The sequence below is a fragment of the Hypanus sabinus genome, chromosome 11 (assembly GCF_030144855.1).
Source record: "Hypanus sabinus isolate sHypSab1 chromosome 11, sHypSab1.hap1, whole genome shotgun sequence".
NCBI lineage: Eukaryota > Metazoa > Chordata > Chondrichthyes > Myliobatiformes > Dasyatidae > Hypanus > Hypanus sabinus.
In genome coordinates, this window is record NC_082716.1 from 12,342,641 (window position 1) to 12,361,965 (window position 19,325).

Below are 19,325 nucleotides of genomic sequence, written 5' to 3' on the forward strand. Positions count from 1 at the left end.
AGCAGACAAAATTGCCAAAATGCCTATGTCCTATGGTGTTATGGACCTTTAATACCATTTCATGATTTCATGAAGCATATGATAAAAAAACAAACAAGGCCTGTCGGCACTTGTCTGTGGAGCAGGAGATTGTGAACCGAATTAGAGACAGTTCCTTATAGACTTGACATGCCAGTTTTAAAAAGCAAGCAGAGTTAACAGGAATTTTTTTTTGTACAGCAGGCAATCAAAGAAGGCTTCTGTTAATAGCAACTTAGCAAGGGACAGCATTAGAGGTGGTTCACCAGAATTCTGAGAATGAAAGGGTTAACATACAAGGAGCATTGGATGACTGAGTTTCTTAAATGTCCCTAATGTATCTGCCTCTACCAGCAACTCTAACAGTGCGTTCCATTCACCCACCACTCTAACATTTCCCCCCCACCTCTATTTCCTCAATTCTCCTTAAATTTGTGTCCCCCTTGTATTACCAATTTCTGTCCTGGGAAAAAGTCTCCGGCTATCCACCCTACGTATGACTCTTACCTTATACACCTCTATCAAGTCACCCCTCATCCTCCTTCAATTGTTCTTTGATCTGGTCAAATGGCAGAGCAAGTGAAACAGGTTGAAACGGCCTGGTCAAGGGAAGTGCCTAGTGTGAAAAGTGCTAATCTTTGGCTCGAGAGGTTTTTGCAGTTGGATAGTGCAATCAAGAATTGATTAGCAGTTGACTGGCAATCAAGATTTGAATAGCTCAGACTCAACAGAAAACAGCTGATTGGGCAATCGAGGTCAGGTGACCTTGCAGCTCGCAAAACTCAAGCAAATAAAAAGAGGGAGAGCTCTAGTGGAGTGGCCTGGTTGAGGGAAGTGCTAGTCTTTGGTGAGGAGATTACGCCAGGCACAATTGCAGAGGGTGAAGACATGACTGCTAAGCTGATTCAGTGTGCTACGTGCATGATGTGGGAGGTCAGGGACACTGATGGTGCCCCTGGCTGCTACAGCTGTGGAAAGTGTGTCCAGATTCAGCTTCTGAAGGAGCATGTTGCAGCACTGAAGAAAGAACTGGATGACCTCAGGTTTATCTGTGAAAATGAGGGTTTTCTGGACAGGACCTACAGTGAGGTCATTACACTGAGGATACTGGAAGAGAGAAAGGGGGTGACCATGAGGAAGGAAAGGATGTTTGAAGTACAGGAGACCCCAGGTGATGTACCTCTTGTAAGCAGGTTCACCTTCTTGGAAGCTGTCAGGACAGAAGATACTGCCAGTCTGAGAGGTGGACAGGTATATGGGCTGAAGATTGGTGCAAAAGCAGAGCTGAGGAGTCAGATATCAGGAAGAGCCATGGTAGTAGGGGACTCCATAGTAAGAGGTATGGAAAGGGGTTTCTGCGGCAACAGGTGAGATTTAAGGATGGTGTGTTGCCTCCCTGGTGCTAGGATCCAGGACATCACGCACTGATTGCAGGGAATCCACAAGGGTGAAGGTGAACAGCCGGAAGTGGTAGTGCATGTTGGCACAAATGACATCCGGAAGAAGAGGAAGGACATTCTGCAGTGGGACTTCAGAGAACTCAGACGAAGGCTGAAAAGCAGGACTTCCAGGGTGGTCATCTCTGGTTTGCTTCCAGTTCCTCGTCCTGGAGAGGGCAGGAACAGGGAGATAATGGATCTGAATGTGTGACTGAGGAACTGGTGCAGGAAGCAAGGATTTGCATTCTTGGACCACTGGGATCTGTTTTGGGGTAGGGATGAATTGTACAAAAGGGACGGGTTGCACCTTAATAAGCGGGGGACCAGCATTCTGGCAGACAGGTTTGCCACTGCAACACGGATGTGTTTAAACTAAGTAGTGGGGGGAGGGGATGAACTGGAAATATAAGGATGGAGTTAAAGGGAAAGTGAAAATAAAAGTTAAAAAGGACAACAGACTCAATGGAGTAAAAAGCTCAAGAAGAGATCATACAGTATGGCCAAGTGAAAAAGGAATTGATATGAAAGGAGTGGGGAGTACTGAATTAAAAGTATGATATATGAATGGACGAAGTATAAGGAATAAAGTAGATGAGCTTGAGGCTCAGTTGGAAATTGGCAAGTATGATGTTGTGGGAATAACTGAGACATGGCTTCAAGTGGACAGGACCTGGGAAATGAATATTCAAGGATATACATCTTATCGGAAGAACAGACTGACTGACAGAGGGGGTGGGGTGGCTCTGTTGGTGCAGAATGATACTCAGTCCCTTACAAGGGGGGGACATAGAATCTGGGGGTGTAGAGTCAGTATGGATAGAACTGAGAAATTCCAAAGATAGAAAGACCCTAATGGGAGTTATCTACAGGCCCCCAAACAGCAGTCTGGATGCAGGGTGCAAGTTGAATGAAGAGTTAAAATTGGCATGTCGCAAAGGTAATGATACAGTTGTCATAAGGGATTTTGACATGCAGGTAGACTGGGAGAATCAGAATGGTACTGGACCCCAAGAAAGGGAGTTTGTGGAGTGCCTCCGAGATGGATTCTTAGAACAGCTTGTACTGGAGCCTACCAGGGAGAAGGCTATTCTAGATTTAATGTTGTGCAATGAACCGGACTTGATCAGGGACCTTGAGGTAAAGGAACCATTAGGAGGTAGTGACCATAATATGATATGTTTTAACCTACAATTTGAGAAGGGAAAATCGGATGTGTCAGTATTACAGTTGAACAAGGGAACTATGGAGCTATGAGGGAGGAGCTGGCCAAAGTTCAATGGAACAATACCCTAGCAGGGAAGACAGTGGAACAAAAATGGCAGGTATTTCTGGGAATAATGCAGAAGGTGAAGGATCGGTTCATTCCAAAGAGGAAGAAAGATCCCAAGGGGAGTAAGGGGTGGCCATGGCTGACGAGGGAAGTAAAGGGCAGTATAAAAATAAGGGAAGTATAACAAAGCAAAGATGAGCAGGAAACCGGAGGACTGGGAAGCTTTTAAAGAGCAATAGAAGATAACAAAGGCAATACGCCAAGAAAAAATGAGGTACAAAGGTAAACTAGCCAAGAATATAAAGAAGGATAGTAAAAGCTTCTTTAGATATGTGAACAACAAAAAAATAGTTAAGGCCAAAATTGGGTCATTGAAGACAGAAACGGGTGAATTTATTGTCCCACTTTTCAAGAAAGGAGGGAGAGAGAATTATAGACCGGTTAGCCTGATGTCAGTGGTGGGAAAGATGCTGGAGTCAATTATAAAAGAGGAAATTATGACACATTTGGATAGCAGTAGAAGGATCAGTCAGTCAGCATGGATTTGTGAAGGGAAAATCATGCTTGACTAATCTTCTGGAGTTTTTTTTTGAGGATATAACTATGAAAATGGACAAGGGAGAGAGAGCCAGTGGATGTAGTGTACCTGGACTTCCAGAAAGCTTTTGATAAAGTCCCACATAGGAGATTAGTGGGCAAAATTAGGGCACATGGTACTGACATGGATTGAAAATTGGCTGGCTGACAGGAAACAGTAGTGATTAACGGGTCCCTTTCAGAATGGCAGGCTGTGACCAGTGGGGTACGGCAAGGTTCTGTGCTGGGACTGCAGCTGTTTACAATATACATTAATGATTTAGATGAAGGGATTAAAAGTAACATTAGCAAATTTACTGATGACACAAAGCTGGGTGGCAGTGTGAAATGTCAGGAGGATGTTATGAGAATGCAGGGTGACTTGGACAGGTTGGGTGAGTGGGCAAATGTATGGCAGATGCAGTTTAATGTGGATAAATGTGAGGTTATCCACTTTGGTGACAAGAACAGGAAGGCAGATTACTATCTAAATGGAGTCAAGTTAGGAAAGGGGGAAGTACAATGAGATTTAGGTGTTCTTGTACATCAGTCAATGAAAGCAAACATGCAGGTACAGCAGGCAGTGAAGAAAGCTAATGGCATGCTGGCTTTTATAACAAGAGGAATTGAGTATAGGAGTAAAGAGGTCCTTCTGCAGCTGTACAGGGCCCTGGAGAGACCCCACCTGGAGTATTGTGGGCAGTTTTGGTCTCCAAATTTGGGGAAGGACATTCTTGCTATTGAGGGAGTGCAGCGTAGGTTCACAAGGTTAATTCCTAGAATGGTGGGACTGTCATATGTTGAAAGATTGGAGCGATTGGGCTTGTATACACTGGAATTTAGAAGGATGAGAGGGGATCTGATTGAAACATATTTAGGGATTGGACACCCTGGAGGCAGGAAGCATGTTCCTGCTGATGGGTGAGTCCAGAACTAGAGGCCACAGTTTAAGAATAAGAGGTAGGCCATTTAGAACAGATGAGGAAAAACTTTTTCACCCAGAGAGTGGTGGATATGTGGAATGCTCTGGCCCAGAAGGCAGTGGAGGTTAAGTCTCTGGATGCATTCAAGAGAGTGTTAGATAGAGCTCTTATAGATAGCGGGGGTCAAGGGATATGGGGAGAGGGCAGGAACAGGGTACTGATTGTGTATGATCGGCCATGATCGCAGTGAATGGTGGTGCTGGCTAGAAGGGCCGAATGGCATACTCCTGCACCTACTGTCTATTGTGAATGGTCTATTTCTGTTCCTTAGTGCTAGCGGATTGAGCAGGAACCAAACCAGATTCCAGTCCTAAACCTAATCAACTGACTACAACTAGTGAATAGCAATTAAGAGTAATTCTGGTCAGGCTTAGTCATGAAAAGGACCTTACAGACAGATAGCCTGGCAAAGGTAAAAGCAGCTGCTGGGATCCATGTATGAGAAATGGTGAACATCTTAATTAAAAAGTCAGCAGGCTATGAGTGTTCATTATCAACAGGCATTACTGACAATGCATTGCCATTAGATGGCACTGTAGAACACCAATTGTTTAGGTCGCACAGCACAGATTAAATTACAAAATACATGCTTACATTACACTCAAGGTTCTATGTGACATTCACTTTGTAGCAAAATAAGTGTCTCTTTAATTGTAATATGTACACAGTTGCCATGAACATTGATTTTTATATCTTCCTCCCCTCCCTTTTTTCCATTTCCCATTCTGACTTCTCCCTTAACTCTTCTCACCTGCCCATCACCTTCCTCTAATGACCCTTCTCGTTCTTCCACGGTCCACTGTCCTTGCCTATCAGATTCCTTCTTCAGCCTTTTAAAATTTCCACCAATCACCTCCCAGCTTCTCACTTCATCCCCCTCCCCCACCTTCTTATTTTGGCTTCTTCCTCCTTTTGTTCCAAGTCCTGGTGAAGGGGCTCATCCCAAAACATAGACTGTTTATTCCTCTCCATACAGGCTGTCTAACCTGCTGGGTTCCTCTGCGTTTGTGTGTGTTGCTCCTTGAATTTCCAGCATCTGCAGAATTTCTTGTGTTTACCATCACCCACTGCTAGACCAAAGCAACTTTATCAGTGCCCCAAATGATTCAGTCCATCTCCCACTAACACGATTTCCTTCACAACTTCAAGGAAATTTGAAATAAGATGGTTGTCTGTTTTGGGTAATCTGGTGTCTTCACAGAAAGTCTATTCTCTCCCCCCCCCCCCCCCCCATAAAACATACTGCTCTCAGGAACTGATAAATGTGTTCTTTGGAAACGATTGATAAACTAACACATCTGGAACCAGCACAATTGCATTCGAGCAAATACAACTTGAAAATTTACTCAGTGGCCACTTTATTAGGCACAGGAATGGAATCCAGTGCATCACCTGCTATAGCTCATCCACTTCAAAGTTCGAGGTATTGTGCATTCAGAGATGCTCTTCTGCGCACAACTGTTGTTTCATATGGTTATCTGAATTACTGTTGCCTCCCTATCAGCTTGAACCAGTCCATTCTCCTCTGACCTCTCTCATTAACAAGGCATTTTTACTCACAGAAATGATTACTGGATGCTTTTTGTTTTTCCACACCATTCTGCCAACTCTGGGAGACTGCTGTGCATGAAAAAGTCCAGGAGGAGAAACTCAAACCTCCCCATCTCACATCCAATCTGATGTATGGTCCAAAGAACAACTGAACCTCTTGACCATACCTAATAAAATGGCCACAGTGCAACTTTTTGTGAAGTTTTAAAAGCTCATTAAAACCTGTTGAGTGTGTATTTAATTATTGCTAATAGTTAACAAAGTCCAATCTGAGAATTTCATAGAGCAAATACGAGGAAATCTGCAGATGCTGGAAATTCACACAACACACACAAAATGCTGGTGGAACACAGCAGGCCAGGCAGCATCTATAAGGAGAAGCACTGTCGACGTTTTGGGCTGAGACTCTTCGTCAACAGCGCTTCTCCCTATAGATGCTGCCTGGCCTGCTGTGTTCCACCAGCATTTTGTGGGTGTTGTTCTGTGAATTTCATAACCTGCTTCAGAGTTACATTCATTCTCCAATCTTACAATAAATTTTACTGCCGGACTAATACAGCTTTCCATTTGTATTTCTTTCCATTTTTGATAAAATGAAGAAATAAATGGATCATTTTTCATGACAAATACAGAGCAATAATGACTTCCTTCCCTTTTGCCAGTTTTTACTTGCCTTCTGGAAACACACACTCCCTTACCCAGCCCTTTAGACACTTCCCCTGACAGGAAACTAGCTCAGCATTCCCACTCCCTTCATTCATGCATACATTTCTTTTTAAAAATGAAACCCAACTCCAAACCATTATTTGCGCTTAAAAAAGTTTTTCATGTTATGCAAAAACAAAATATGTTTGCCCAATGTGCAATCTCACTAATAGAACTATCCAAGAGATTTTCTCTTCCCCCCACCCCCATATAGTCCTGCTAATTATTATGCAAGTAGGAGCTATTATTGAGTTTGCTTCCAATTCCCTTCCAGCAGTACATCCAGATTATGATACTGAAATAAAAATACCCCTTTTTTATTTCATTTTTTAAATTTAATCTAATATTATTTAAGTAGCAGACCCTTCCAGCCCAATAAGCCCATGCCGCCCAATTACACCCACGAATGACCAATCACTGTGGGGAGGGGCACAGTAGCGTAGTAGTTAGAACAGCACCAATGACCCAGATTCAATTCCCACCACTGCCTACCTGCTCCCCGTTACCACAGGGGCTTCCTCCAAGTGCTCTGTGGTTTCCTCTCACAGTCTGAAGACATACATGTTGGTAGGGTAATTGGTCATTGTAAATTGTCCTATGATTAGGCTAGGATTAAATTGGGGAATTGCTGGGCAGCATGGCTGGAAGGGCCAGAGGGGCCTATTCCATACTGTACCTCAACAAATACATAAACCAATTGACACGTACATTTTTGGAATTTGGGAGAAAACCATGTGGTCAAAATTGAACCTGAGTCACTGGTACTGTAATAGCACAATGCCACCACGCTACCATGTTTTTGCCTCAGGTGTTTCCTTTCACCTTTTCCCAAGGAAACAAGCACAATTTTTTGTTTTAAATCACTTATTTCAGTTTCTGAAATGCAGTCAAAGCTGCAGAAGAGAAGCCACAGCTTTGACAGCTATCTACAGAAAACACATCCCTCTCCAACACTCTAGGGTAGGCAAATAAAAATGTCTCAACACTTTGAAGGCAATAGTCAAAAAGAAAACAGTTGGCAGATAGTGCCAACCTATACTTGCAAAATCTTACTGCTGCCATGTCAAAATGTAGCTTTGAAACCGCTTCACAGGTTTTATCAATTTTTTTTTAAACTAAAGAAGCAACAGCCAGACCCATTGTTTTTTGGGTGAAGATATACACTGAAAGCTTAGATATTGACAAGTGAAAGGATTTAAATTACAATTGCACAGAATCAAGCCCGTCAGCCCATCTAGTCCATACAAACTATTATTCTCCCTAGTCCCATCAAACTGCACTTGGATCATAAACCCTCCATATCCCTTTTATCCAAATTTCTCAAATGTTGAAATTGAACTCGCATCCACCAATTCCTCTGGTAGCTCATTCCATAATCTCTCCAACCTCTGAGTGAAGTAGCTCCCCTTTACGTTTCCCTTAAATATTTCACCTTTCACCCTTAACCTGTGACCTCCTACTTCTAGTCTCCCCCAACCAGTGAAAAAAAGCCTGCTTGCATTTACCTGGTCTGTACCCCCTCAGTTTTATATACCTCATTGTCTTTCACTCCTGGGAATAAATTGCTAACCTATTCATCCTTTCTCTACAACTCAGGTTTTGACAACATCCTTGTTCATTTGCAGAATGAGAGAGAACTTAAGTGCCACTTGCTGATTGGAGCAATCATGCCTAATTGACTATGTTGCTTCTTGGGACACGAGTGTTACCAACATTGCTGACTTTAGATGGTCTGCCCTGGTTATATTGAGCCTGCTCATGATTTTAGCAAACAGTGATTATGCAGTGGTTAGTTTAACACTATTACAGAGCCAATGACCTAGGTTCAATTCCAAAGCAGGCTGTAAGGTGTATGTGCAATCCCTTGTGACTGTGCAGGTTTCGTCCAGCTGCTCCAGTTTCCTCCCAAATTCCAAAGACATATGGGTTGGTATAGGTTGATTGGTCACATGGGTGTAACTGGGTGGCACGGGCTGAAAGGGCCTGTTACCATGGTGTATCGCTAAATATATACAAAATAACTAGATTATTATTGTTAACAGCCAAAGCTGGGAACACCGCAGTTGGAGAAGGATTTTAACATTTTAGAAACATTCATTTTCAAAGACAAATTAAATCCTCAGTGAGAAAAATGCAATGTCTATCCTGTTGCACAAATAGTGGACTTTCCTCAGATATAGAACCAAGACCTACCTTTATGAAAGCAAATCCTGCCCCATTATCAGTAATGGTCAATCCCAGAGCCTCCTCTGATTTAAAAACATCCACTTCTTTCCTGAGACCTTTTGTATGTGCAAAAATAAAGTCTTCCAAGCCAATCTGCCCGCCGAGGAGTTTGTCCATGTCAATTTTGTGTGTATTCAATGTGCAGAACAAAATCTGTATGGGAAAAAAATTACATTGATTATAAGTACAGAAGAGGTCTTAGAAGATGACAAGAAGCATGCCAACTGTTGCCAACATTTTATCTGTTACCAAACAGATTCAAAACCCTTCATCTTACTGTTTGAATTCATGTGCCTTCCCTCCATCATCTGCTGCCTAGGCATAAAGCTCACCTCCTTAAACCTCTCAATCCTGGTGTTTTTAAATGTCTGATCGAACTTTTCATGCAGTTCAATGACAAGTCATCAGATTTCATTTGCTTCCTCTTTCCCAGATCTGATGAACCCGAAATGTTGACTAAATCTTTCCACCAATGCTGCCTGATTGCTGTGTTTCCAGTAATGTTAGTTTCTACACTAAACTATCACTGTTTCCACACACAAAGAGTAGACAGACTCATATCAACACAGAGGCACCGTGGGTTACAAGTTACCTGAAATGAACTCACCTGACATACTGAAATCTGGCTTTACTTAAATTTTCTCATTTATTTTTAAAATATTTTTCAAGCCAACAATACTAAGATATTTCATTCATGATAGACACAGTACACAATTAGTTTAATGCTAGTGTAAGGAGATCATTTAATAAAATGGTGATTGCTTATGCATCGCTGATTAACTGGACTCTGGCAACGCTGCTCATGGACTGTTTGTCCCACACCCACTAACCCACCCCTTCACACACCCACCACCACATCATTTCCTGCCAGTCAGCTCCTCTGTCGAGTGTCACTCAACTTGTATACATTGTATGTATGTACTTATATTTATTGTTTTTATTATTATGTTCATCTTAATTGTGCTTTGTGTTGCTTCAGATCTGGAGTAACAATTATTTTCTCGTTTAGACGTGTACTGGAAATGACAATAAATATTCATGAATCTTGAATTTTACTTGCACACAAGAACAGCCTAGCCCTTGTCACCACACTGTTCTCAAGTCTTGAACAGAGAAATGCCATTTTTATACAAAACTGACCAACAGCTACAGATGTTGACCATCTGAATGTATGCTTGCCCGGACATTGTTAACCCTTGCCTTTTCACTACTTCCAAATCTGTGATATCCGATGGTAATAGTCAAACTTGTGCGGGAGAGTTTTCAAAATGGGACAAGCCACAGCCACTGGACCACTTCCAACATCTTCTACTTGCCATTAGGATAGTTCCACACTGAACCTCAGATTTCTCTAACTTCTGTTAATGCCTCTCCTCCCCTTCTTACCCCATCCCTTATTTATTTATTTTCCCCCTTTTTTTCTCTCGTTTTGTTCTTCTCTCGTTTCTCTTTGTCACTCTCAAAATCACTCCCCACCTGATCTCCATCTTCCTCTGGTGCTCCCCTCCCCCTTCCTTTCTCCCTAGGCCTCCCGTCCCATGATGCTCTCCCTTCTCCAGCTCTGTATCCCTTTTGCCAATCAACTTTCCAGCTCTTAGCTTCACCCTTCCCCCTCTTGCCTCCTCATATAATTTCGGATTTCACCTTCTCACTTTCAAATCTCTTACCATCTCTTCTTTCAGTTAGTCCTGTCAAAGGGTCTCAGGCCAAAACATCGACTGTACTTCCTATAGATGCTGCCTGGCCTGCTGTGTTCCACCAGCATTGTGTGCGTGTTGCGCAAAATAATGTTGCGGCTTTTGTGCTGAACATCATGGGCATGCTATGTTGTCACTGGACTATGTGGCAACAATTGCAGGCTACACCTTGCCCGATTTTTAACTGTGTTGGTTGTTAACCAAGTTTTGATGTGCATGTCAAACACAAATGAATGTGAAGCTGCTATCCCTTGCCTTGCTTTGCATAACACCCTAGGACACACTTTCATGTCCAGAAGGTCCAAACCCAACTATTCAAAGTAGCTGAATAACAGGATAAGATGTAATTTGTCCTAAGGCAATGTGTGATCTACACCAGCATATATTGCAAGCAGCGGCATTTCCTGTTTATCCACTAACTGGTAGGTGGCTCCTTTCCGATTGCTAGCCAGTTTGTAAAAAAAATTATCTATTTACATGACTCGGCACCATGGATTTCTTGCAAATTGAGCCATTGAGATAAATGACTTCATTTCTTTTGGTGACCAAATTTCTTAATACTGAAATGTTGCATTTGTAAACAATTGTTGAGGCTCAGCTGAAGTCCAGATAATAGGACTGGGCAGAAAAACAGATTTGTGGAGGATTAGTGGAGTAAGCTCAGACTTCTATAACTACCCTTCTTACTTGTACATGTGTTTATATTTGATAAGGGTGCAGCAGAACAGCTGGATTGTCAGTGCAAAAGTCACCTATTGGCATTGCTACCCTGATCACCAGAATCAATTTTAATCATTTGCAGGAATATGGAATAGCAGCATCCATCTTCAAGGACCCCCTTCACCCAGGACATGCCCTTGTCTCATTGCAACCCAATAAAGAGGCCTGAAGAGAGACACTCAACAATTCACGAATAGCTTCTTTCCCTCCACTATCAGATTTCTGAACAATGAATCCATGTACATTACCTATTTTTCTTTGCTCTCTTTTTGCAACACACACACACAAGATTTGAGCTCTCAGATAACTTTTATCAACATCTCAGACCTCAATTAGCTTGTTAGGACAATGGCTTGTTCACAGTCATCATTAGGAAAGGCCAGGTGATGCAAATTTCAAAGCCCTGACTCCTCAAACCTTGTCCCAACAATCAACAGGCATGGGCTCCTCTAAGCAGCTGCCTGGCACTCTGAAAATTAAAGTAAATGATGCCCACAAAGTAGAAGGCTATAAGAAGATAGCAAAGCGTTTTCAGGTAGCCGTTTCCTCAGTTCATAATGTAATTAAGAAATGGCAGTTAACAGGAACGGCAGAGGTCAAGATGAGGTCTGGAAGACCAAGAAAACTTAGAGAGAACTGCTTGTAAAATTGCTAGAAAGGGAAATCAAAACCCCTGTTTGACTACAAAAGACCTTCAGGAAGATTTAGCAGACTCTGGAGTGTTGGTGCACTGTTCTACTGTGCAGCGACACCTGCACAAATATGACCTTCATGGAAGAGTCATCAGAAGAAAACCTTTCCTACGTCCTCACCACAAAATTCAGTGTCAGAAGTTTGCAACGGAACATCTAAACAAGCCTGATGGATTTTGGAAACAAGTCCTGTGGACTGAAGTTAAAACAGAACTTTCTGGCCGCAATGAAAGGTATGTTTGGAGAAAAAAGGGTGGAGAAATTCATGAAAAGAACATCTCTCCAACTGTTAAGCATGGGGGTGGATCGATCATGCTTTGGACTTGTGTTGCAGCCAGTGGCACTGAAAACATTTCACTGGTAGAGGGAAGAATGAATTCAATTAAATATCAACAAATTCTGGAAACAAACAGCACACCGTCTGTGAAAAAAAAAGCTGAAGATGAAAAGAGGATGGCTTCTATAACAGAATAATTATCCTAAACACACCTCAAAATCCACAATGGACTACCTCAAGAGGTGCAAGCTAAAGGTTTTGCCATGGCCCTCAGTCTCCTGACCTAAACATCATCGAAAATCTGTGGATAGACCTCAAAAGAGCAATGAATGCAAGACGGTCCAAGAATCTCATAGAACTAGAAGCCTTTTGCAAGTAAGAATGGGCGAAAATCCCAACAATTGAAAGACTCTTAGCTGGTTACAGAAAGTGCTTACAAGCTGTGATACTTGCCAAAGGAGGTGTTACTAAGTACTGACCATGCAGGATGCCCAAACTTTTGCTTTGGACCTTTTTCCTTTTTTTGTAATTTTGAAACTGTAAAAGATGGAAATATAAAAGCAATATTGCTTAAAATATTAAAGAAATGTGTCATCTTTAACGTTATGCCTTTTGGAAATCAGGTCATCTTTTACTCGCTTAGCTATTCACAGTAACAGAAATTTTGACCAGGGTGCCCAAACTTTTGCGTGTTCGTATACGTATATTCATTTTTTAAATTATGTATTACTGTGTAAAACTGCCACAAAACAAATTTCACAACTTATGCCATTGATACAAAACCTGATTCTGACTTTGATAGCAAGCCCTAAGGATTCAATAAAATGAGGCTGTTGTTGTTGAGGCACGGTATTTGTTTCTACATGTTCAGATATGCAAGCTACCAAGGAAAGGAATCTAACATGTATTTTAGATGCCTGAAGGGCTCTACTTGTTAACCTGCTCAAGAGGGAGCTGTGCTACGAGAGCATCCTCCGTGATTCTGCAGAGAACAAGTGGTAGCTGCGAAAGGAGAGAATGAAAAGCTAAAAACTACAACCACTTAATACAACCACCACTTACTCTTGCCCACACTGTTGCAGAATACATGCATCCTGTATAGGCCTCTACAGCCATCCGAGGACCCAACAACTGTCAACCCTATTTGACTCGAGTGATGGCATTGCTTGTTACATAAACAAAATGTCAACTAGCTCCATATTAAAAAGAGAGAAAAAAATCAGTTACTGAATTATGTCATGGGATTCTCATTCAATTCCCTCAGTTCTTCGATGAATTTAAATTGCAGCCGAGACCAAGGAGGATTTTAATATCTTGACAGAAGTTAGTCTAGTGCCATCTAAACCAGAAGTCACTGAAATTTATAGACCATTGAACAAGTTCAGGCTCCTCAACCCATGAAGTTTTGCTGCCCATTTAACCTATTCCACAATCGATTTAACCTTTCCCTTCTAGAGCCCACAACCCTCTACATTTTCCCCCTTTCATCCACATGCCCATCTAAGATTCTCTTAAATGTCCTCAAGTATCCGCCCCTACCATCAGCCCTGGTAGTGCATTCAAAAAAAAAGCTACCTCCAATATCTTCGCTATACTGTTCACCGCTCACCTTAAAAGGATGAGCAACGATATTGGCCATTGCCATTCTGGGGATAGAAGGCACTGGCTATCCACACTATCTATGTCTCTTATAATCTTATTCACTTCCATCAAATCACCTCTCATCCTCTCACTCCAAAATGAAAAGCCATGGCCACAACTCACTTCAACTTTGAGACGTATTTTTTTTTTAGATTTAAACAGTGCAGGTACAAAATTTTGGAGGGGGGGGGGGAAATGGGACTCTGTAAACTAAAGAACTGTGATAGTCCAGTACAGCACCTCTAGCTATTGATCTAATAATCCAAGGGCTGTCAGAGCAAACATAAGGGCCGGTCAATCGGCATGCTCGGAGTTTAAGGTGCGGAATCGCGTCATCAGCTAGTCCGGTGGTTGATACCAAAGATGAGGGTCTGAAGGCGATCAGAAGTCCAGAATTCATAGTCCAACAGCTGAAGTCATGAGGCCTGAAGGCCTCTTGTAGAGTAAGAGGACTGTCCATGTATGAACACGGCTGGGAAGAAGGAAGAGAAGATGGTAAAGAGAAATGGTCTTTTTTAAAGTTGTGACTTTGAGTACCCTTCAATAAAAAAAATTCCAGAGGAATAGGAAGGGTAAATTACACTGGTGGTGGTGGCAGTATTTTTAAATGACACTTAACCCAAAGCCTGCTCTCTCAGATGACTATAAAAGATTCAATGGCCCTTTTGTGAAAGCAAGAGCAATTAATTTAAAAATGCTGGCCATTAAAGCATCCTTAGATCGCTCAAAGTTGCTGCACAAGTTGATAGGTGGTTGAGTTCAAGAGGTAATGTGGCAGCTTTATGAAACACTGGTTAGACCACACTTGCAGTACAGAGCTCAGTTCCGATTACCTCATTATAGGATGTACGTGGAAGCTTAGAGAGGGTGCAGAGATTTACCAGGATGATGCTTGGATTGAAGAACATATCTTATGATGAGAGGATGAGCAAGCTAAGGCTTTTCTTTTTGGATTAAAGGAAGATGAGGGCTATGTAGAACAGAAGGGTCAGACTGGTCTTAAAGTTAAAAGGTTAGCATAACATTGTGGGCTGAGGGGTTTGTACTGTGATGTATTATTCTGTGTTCTATAAATATTACTCAATATCACCCAACATTCAAGTTACATGCCCTTACTACACAGTCATTTGCTGGAGCTCGCTGCGCACAATATAACTGCCGATTCCTGCTTTACAATAGTAATTTCTGTTCAAAAGAAATACAAGAATTCTATCTCTTTACATTTCATTCACCTGAGAATAAAGACCAAGATTCTATTTACTTTCTGAAACAATGCACAAAATGTTCCTTGCAGCACAATTTAAAACACATTGTAATGTTGAAGTCTGTAGCAAGAGAAAGAAAAACTAGAGGTCAACTCTTTCATGGAAAACTTGCCAAATTTGTGGTAGCCAACAAGCAGGAAAACTCAGTTTTAAATGTCACCTCATCAAATCTGGTTGAGTTAAATATACATTAATGCCAGATGCTCACGCCCCTGTAGCCACAACTGCTTCTAAAAATAATTTACTTGCAATGAAAGGCAATATTGTATGATTAAATTGGTGTCTCTGAACAACTCAATCTCCAACGTGCTACATTCCAAACTTAGTAGCCCCAATACATGTTCCATTGGTGCCTCGTTATTTCTTAGAAAAGTGGATTCAACATACGTTGTTGAATTTGGCGTAAAACTTCCACATAGATCATGACACACATTTGAGAATTTGATAAAAAGAATGCATACAGTTTTGACAGTTTAACTAAATAAAAAGGTTCAAAGGAATGCAGTCAGACAAAATTTAGCATGTAATCAATTAATAGGGTACGTGGGCAGAGTTAAATAGTTTAAGGAAGCGAGACACTGGAGGTGATCTTTAGGGAAGGAATTCATCATGTGAGCATCTGATGCCTGATAAATTTGCTCCTTATTTTACAAGGGCACCCCCTCTTTATTGGAGTATAGCCCTCGCAATGCCCTTGTTAAGAACTTCATTGAAAAAGCCTCTTTATGTAGAAACCTGGAGATGGCAGAGGCATTCTAATCTATTATCTTCACATTTTCCAGAACAGTCAAGAATAAAAATCAGGACCAGCAACCTTTAAGGATAGTATCAGGGTCAATTGTGAGATTAAAATCCAAAGGTCAATGACCAAAGTCAGCAAGTCCAGAGGTCAAAGCCACCGAGTCAGCGTGTCCGGAAGTCGAAGGCCTGACATCTGGGCCAGGGACAAGGGGTTGGAGGCCCGATGCCTAAATGCCTGAGGGTCCAGACCCAAGGACTGGGGGTCGGAGGCACAGAAGGAGTCTGTGTGTAAGTGGGTGGCAAAGGGGCTTGTTTTACTGTTGTTTGAGTTGTTCTGCTGACCACTATGGATATGCTATGTTGGCACCGAAATGTGTGGTGACTCTTGCAGATTGCCCCCAATACATCCTTGGATTGTGTTCATTGTTAGTGCAAACAACACATTTCACTATTTCGATTTAGATGTGATAGATAGATCTGAAATCAGGTGTTGGTTGATATATAAACATTGGCCAAAACATTGGGGAAAGCTCCTCTGGTATATGAAACAAAAAGGAAACTTTTATATACATCCAAGAGGACAAATAGGCCCTCAATTTCATGACTCACCCAAAAGAAAAGCAGCTCTAAAACTGGAGTTACTCCTTCAGCTGTATAATGTAATAACTATTGAAACCAATTCTAACAGTGCCGTATCAATTTCCAGGTCTTTCAACATTCAGTCCAAATATAAATAGTCACCTGAGACCAAAGAGCCAAACTGTAAATAACATGCACTTAGTGCACTGTGATAAATTGTTTGAAAGGTTGTCATACAGTAATATAATGTTCAATTATAAATTTTCTAAATTGATGATTCATTGGTTATTTGTCATTCAAGTGTGATGAAACAGGCTCTGGAGGATTATTTCATTGGACTGCAGAATAATTTCCAATCCACTGGCTGTGCCTATGTTGTACTTTGCCCTATTACAAATAAGCCAAAGGCTATACCAAGAAAAATTATAAAGAAAGCAATGCAACACTATACTTTTAATTGTGCCCTTAAGCTGACTGTGCTAAAGAAAACAAATTTCCCCATATCAAGTTAGGAAAAAGAAGCAAAATCACAGGAAATCTAAAAATCACAATGGGAAATGCTGAAAATATTCAACAGGTCCATCAACATCTGAGGAGAGAGCAAAAGACAGCTGAAGTTTCAGGGTGGCGCCAGTTCTTTGGTATCCAAAAAAATATATTAATACCCAAACATTCAGGGTCCACTGTGACGAAAACAACCAAAGGTCCAAATACTCAATTCTTTTCTATTTCGTGAGCATTTCTACTAAGGTGCTAGTTACCACGCCTGAAAATTCAGGCAGAAGACTACTTTGTTTGCCAGCTGTCTGACCTGATGTCCACCTGTAATTCAAAAAGTCCAAGCCCATAACAGACACCATTGTGCTATCAGAGGATGAGCAGTCTAGCTCACATCCATGTTGACCCTGACTCACTCAGCACCCATTGAAGCACTGGGAATGGCCACTTAAATAGTCCTTGCGTACTAATAATGCCACTTCTTCAATTTGATATGGAAAGTTTTAATGATATTGGGAGAAGTAGCAGCCTCACACAGGTCTGTTCATTCCAAAAGGGACAGAGTTGAGAGTATAACCAAGATTTCTATTCCAATCATCTGGGAGGAGGCAGGAATCTGAAATGGAAAAATTGTTAAGTCCCTGAAGGCCACCATTCAGCCCATCAAAAGCATACCAGTTTTAAAAAGCAACCAATTTAATCCAACTTGCCGGCCATCTTACTGCTGCTCCCTAATTCTATCACTGTCTTCACAGTATAATTTTGATTTTCTTTTAAATATTCCTCAAGCTGCTTTGTGAATAAGTGTGTGATGGAGTACAGGGATGTCAGAGAATGTATCGGAACCACTGGTACAAGAGCCACCCTTCAAACTACTTCTACTGATGCATTAGTAGTTGTAAGAAATGACCAGTTTAGAAATCACAATGTACAGCTATGTGAATGGAGAGCACTCAGGCATTCTTGAGCTCCTCCCAGGTTGAAGAAGCAACAACTTATATTCCGTCTAGTTGGAACCCAACCTGATACAATGAACATACTTGTAATTTTTTTTTCCACCCCTTCATTTACCTACTCTGGCCCAACTCTTACCTCACCTGCCTATTACCTTCCCCAGTGCCCCTCCTCCTCCTCCCATGGTCCACTCTATTTTCCTCAGGTTCCTTCTTCTCCAGCCATTTTCTCCAGCCTTTTCCAGCTATCATCTCCTACATTTCTTGGTTTTTGGGAACAAAAGTGACACCACTATGAGACATTCTCAGACAATCAGCCAAACGTACAGGGAACATGGTGGGTGTGTTGAATAAGACAAAAGTCTGTTTTAATTGGAGGTCCAAGCAACTCCTTGAGGTCAAAACTCAAAATTACAGTAATAGATCAAGGTAAGCGAGAACAATGTGAAATGTACCAGGTGGTTGAGAACAGACATCAATAGATTCAGTCCTATTGTCTGTTTTTTGCTATCTATGGAGCTACAGCCTTGTGGCATCAGTCCCAGGCTACATCTCAAATTATTTGTATATAGTTATACACATGTACACAGAGAAACCAATCATTGTGTGTACACAAATAGAGTGATCCATTTTCAAACCACTAAGGTCCAGCTGTGCATTTGTGTTTACTCACACAGCTGCACCATGATTTGAGGACGTGGACATTTGACAGCTCTGCGCCTGTACTCAATGGAGTTCAGAAGAATGAGGGGGATTGGCATTGAAACCTATTGAATATTAAAAGGACTAGATAGAATGGATAGTGGGAGACTCCAGGACAAGAGGGCACAGCCTTATAACAGAAAGGACATACAGAGATGAAGAGGAATTTCTTTAGTCACAGGATGCTAAATTTGTCTTTGTTCTGTGGGAGAAAATTGGAGCATCTGGAGGAAACACACATGGTCACGGGGAGAGCATACAAACTCCTCACAGGCAGCAGCGGGAAATCAACCTGGGTCGCTGGCACTGTGCTAACTACTATGCTACAGTCCTAGCTAATTTATGATTATTTGGGACATGTATTATGTACAGAAAGGATGGGAGGGGCATATCTGTCTTAAATTCATCCAATCAACCGCTGGAGGGCCTCACCTATCTGGCCATCTAGTCACACCAAAGCAACACATAAAATACTGGGGGAACCACGCAGGTCCAGCAGCATCTATGGAAATTAATTAACAGTTGATGTTTTGGGCTAAGACCCTTCTTCAGGACTAGAAAGAAAGGAGCTAGACGCCAGAATAAAAAGGCGGGGGAGGAGGCTAGCTGGAAGGTAAACATGAGGAAATCTGCAGATGCTGGAAATTCAAGCAAAACACACAAAATGCTGGTGGAATGCAGCAGGTCAGGCAGCATCTATAGGAAGAAGTACAGTCGACATTATGGTCCGAAACCCTTCGTCCTGTCAAAGGGTCTCAGTCCATAACGTCGACTGTACTTCTTCCTATAAAT

At 41.7% G+C, this 19,325-nt stretch overlaps 1 protein-coding gene across 1 annotated transcript in view; it reads right to left on the bottom strand.

Annotated features, from left to right (window-relative positions):
- Positions 1-19,325, bottom strand: part of gipc2 (GIPC PDZ domain containing family, member 2) — a 61,370-nt gene that overhangs the window by 17,539 nt on the left and 24,506 nt on the right. The window contains exon 2 of the mRNA XM_059983775.1: positions 8,736-8,921. Coding sequence (XP_059839758.1) covers positions 8,736-8,921 — 186 coding nt within the window. The remainder of the gene's footprint in view (positions 1-8,735; positions 8,922-19,325) is intronic.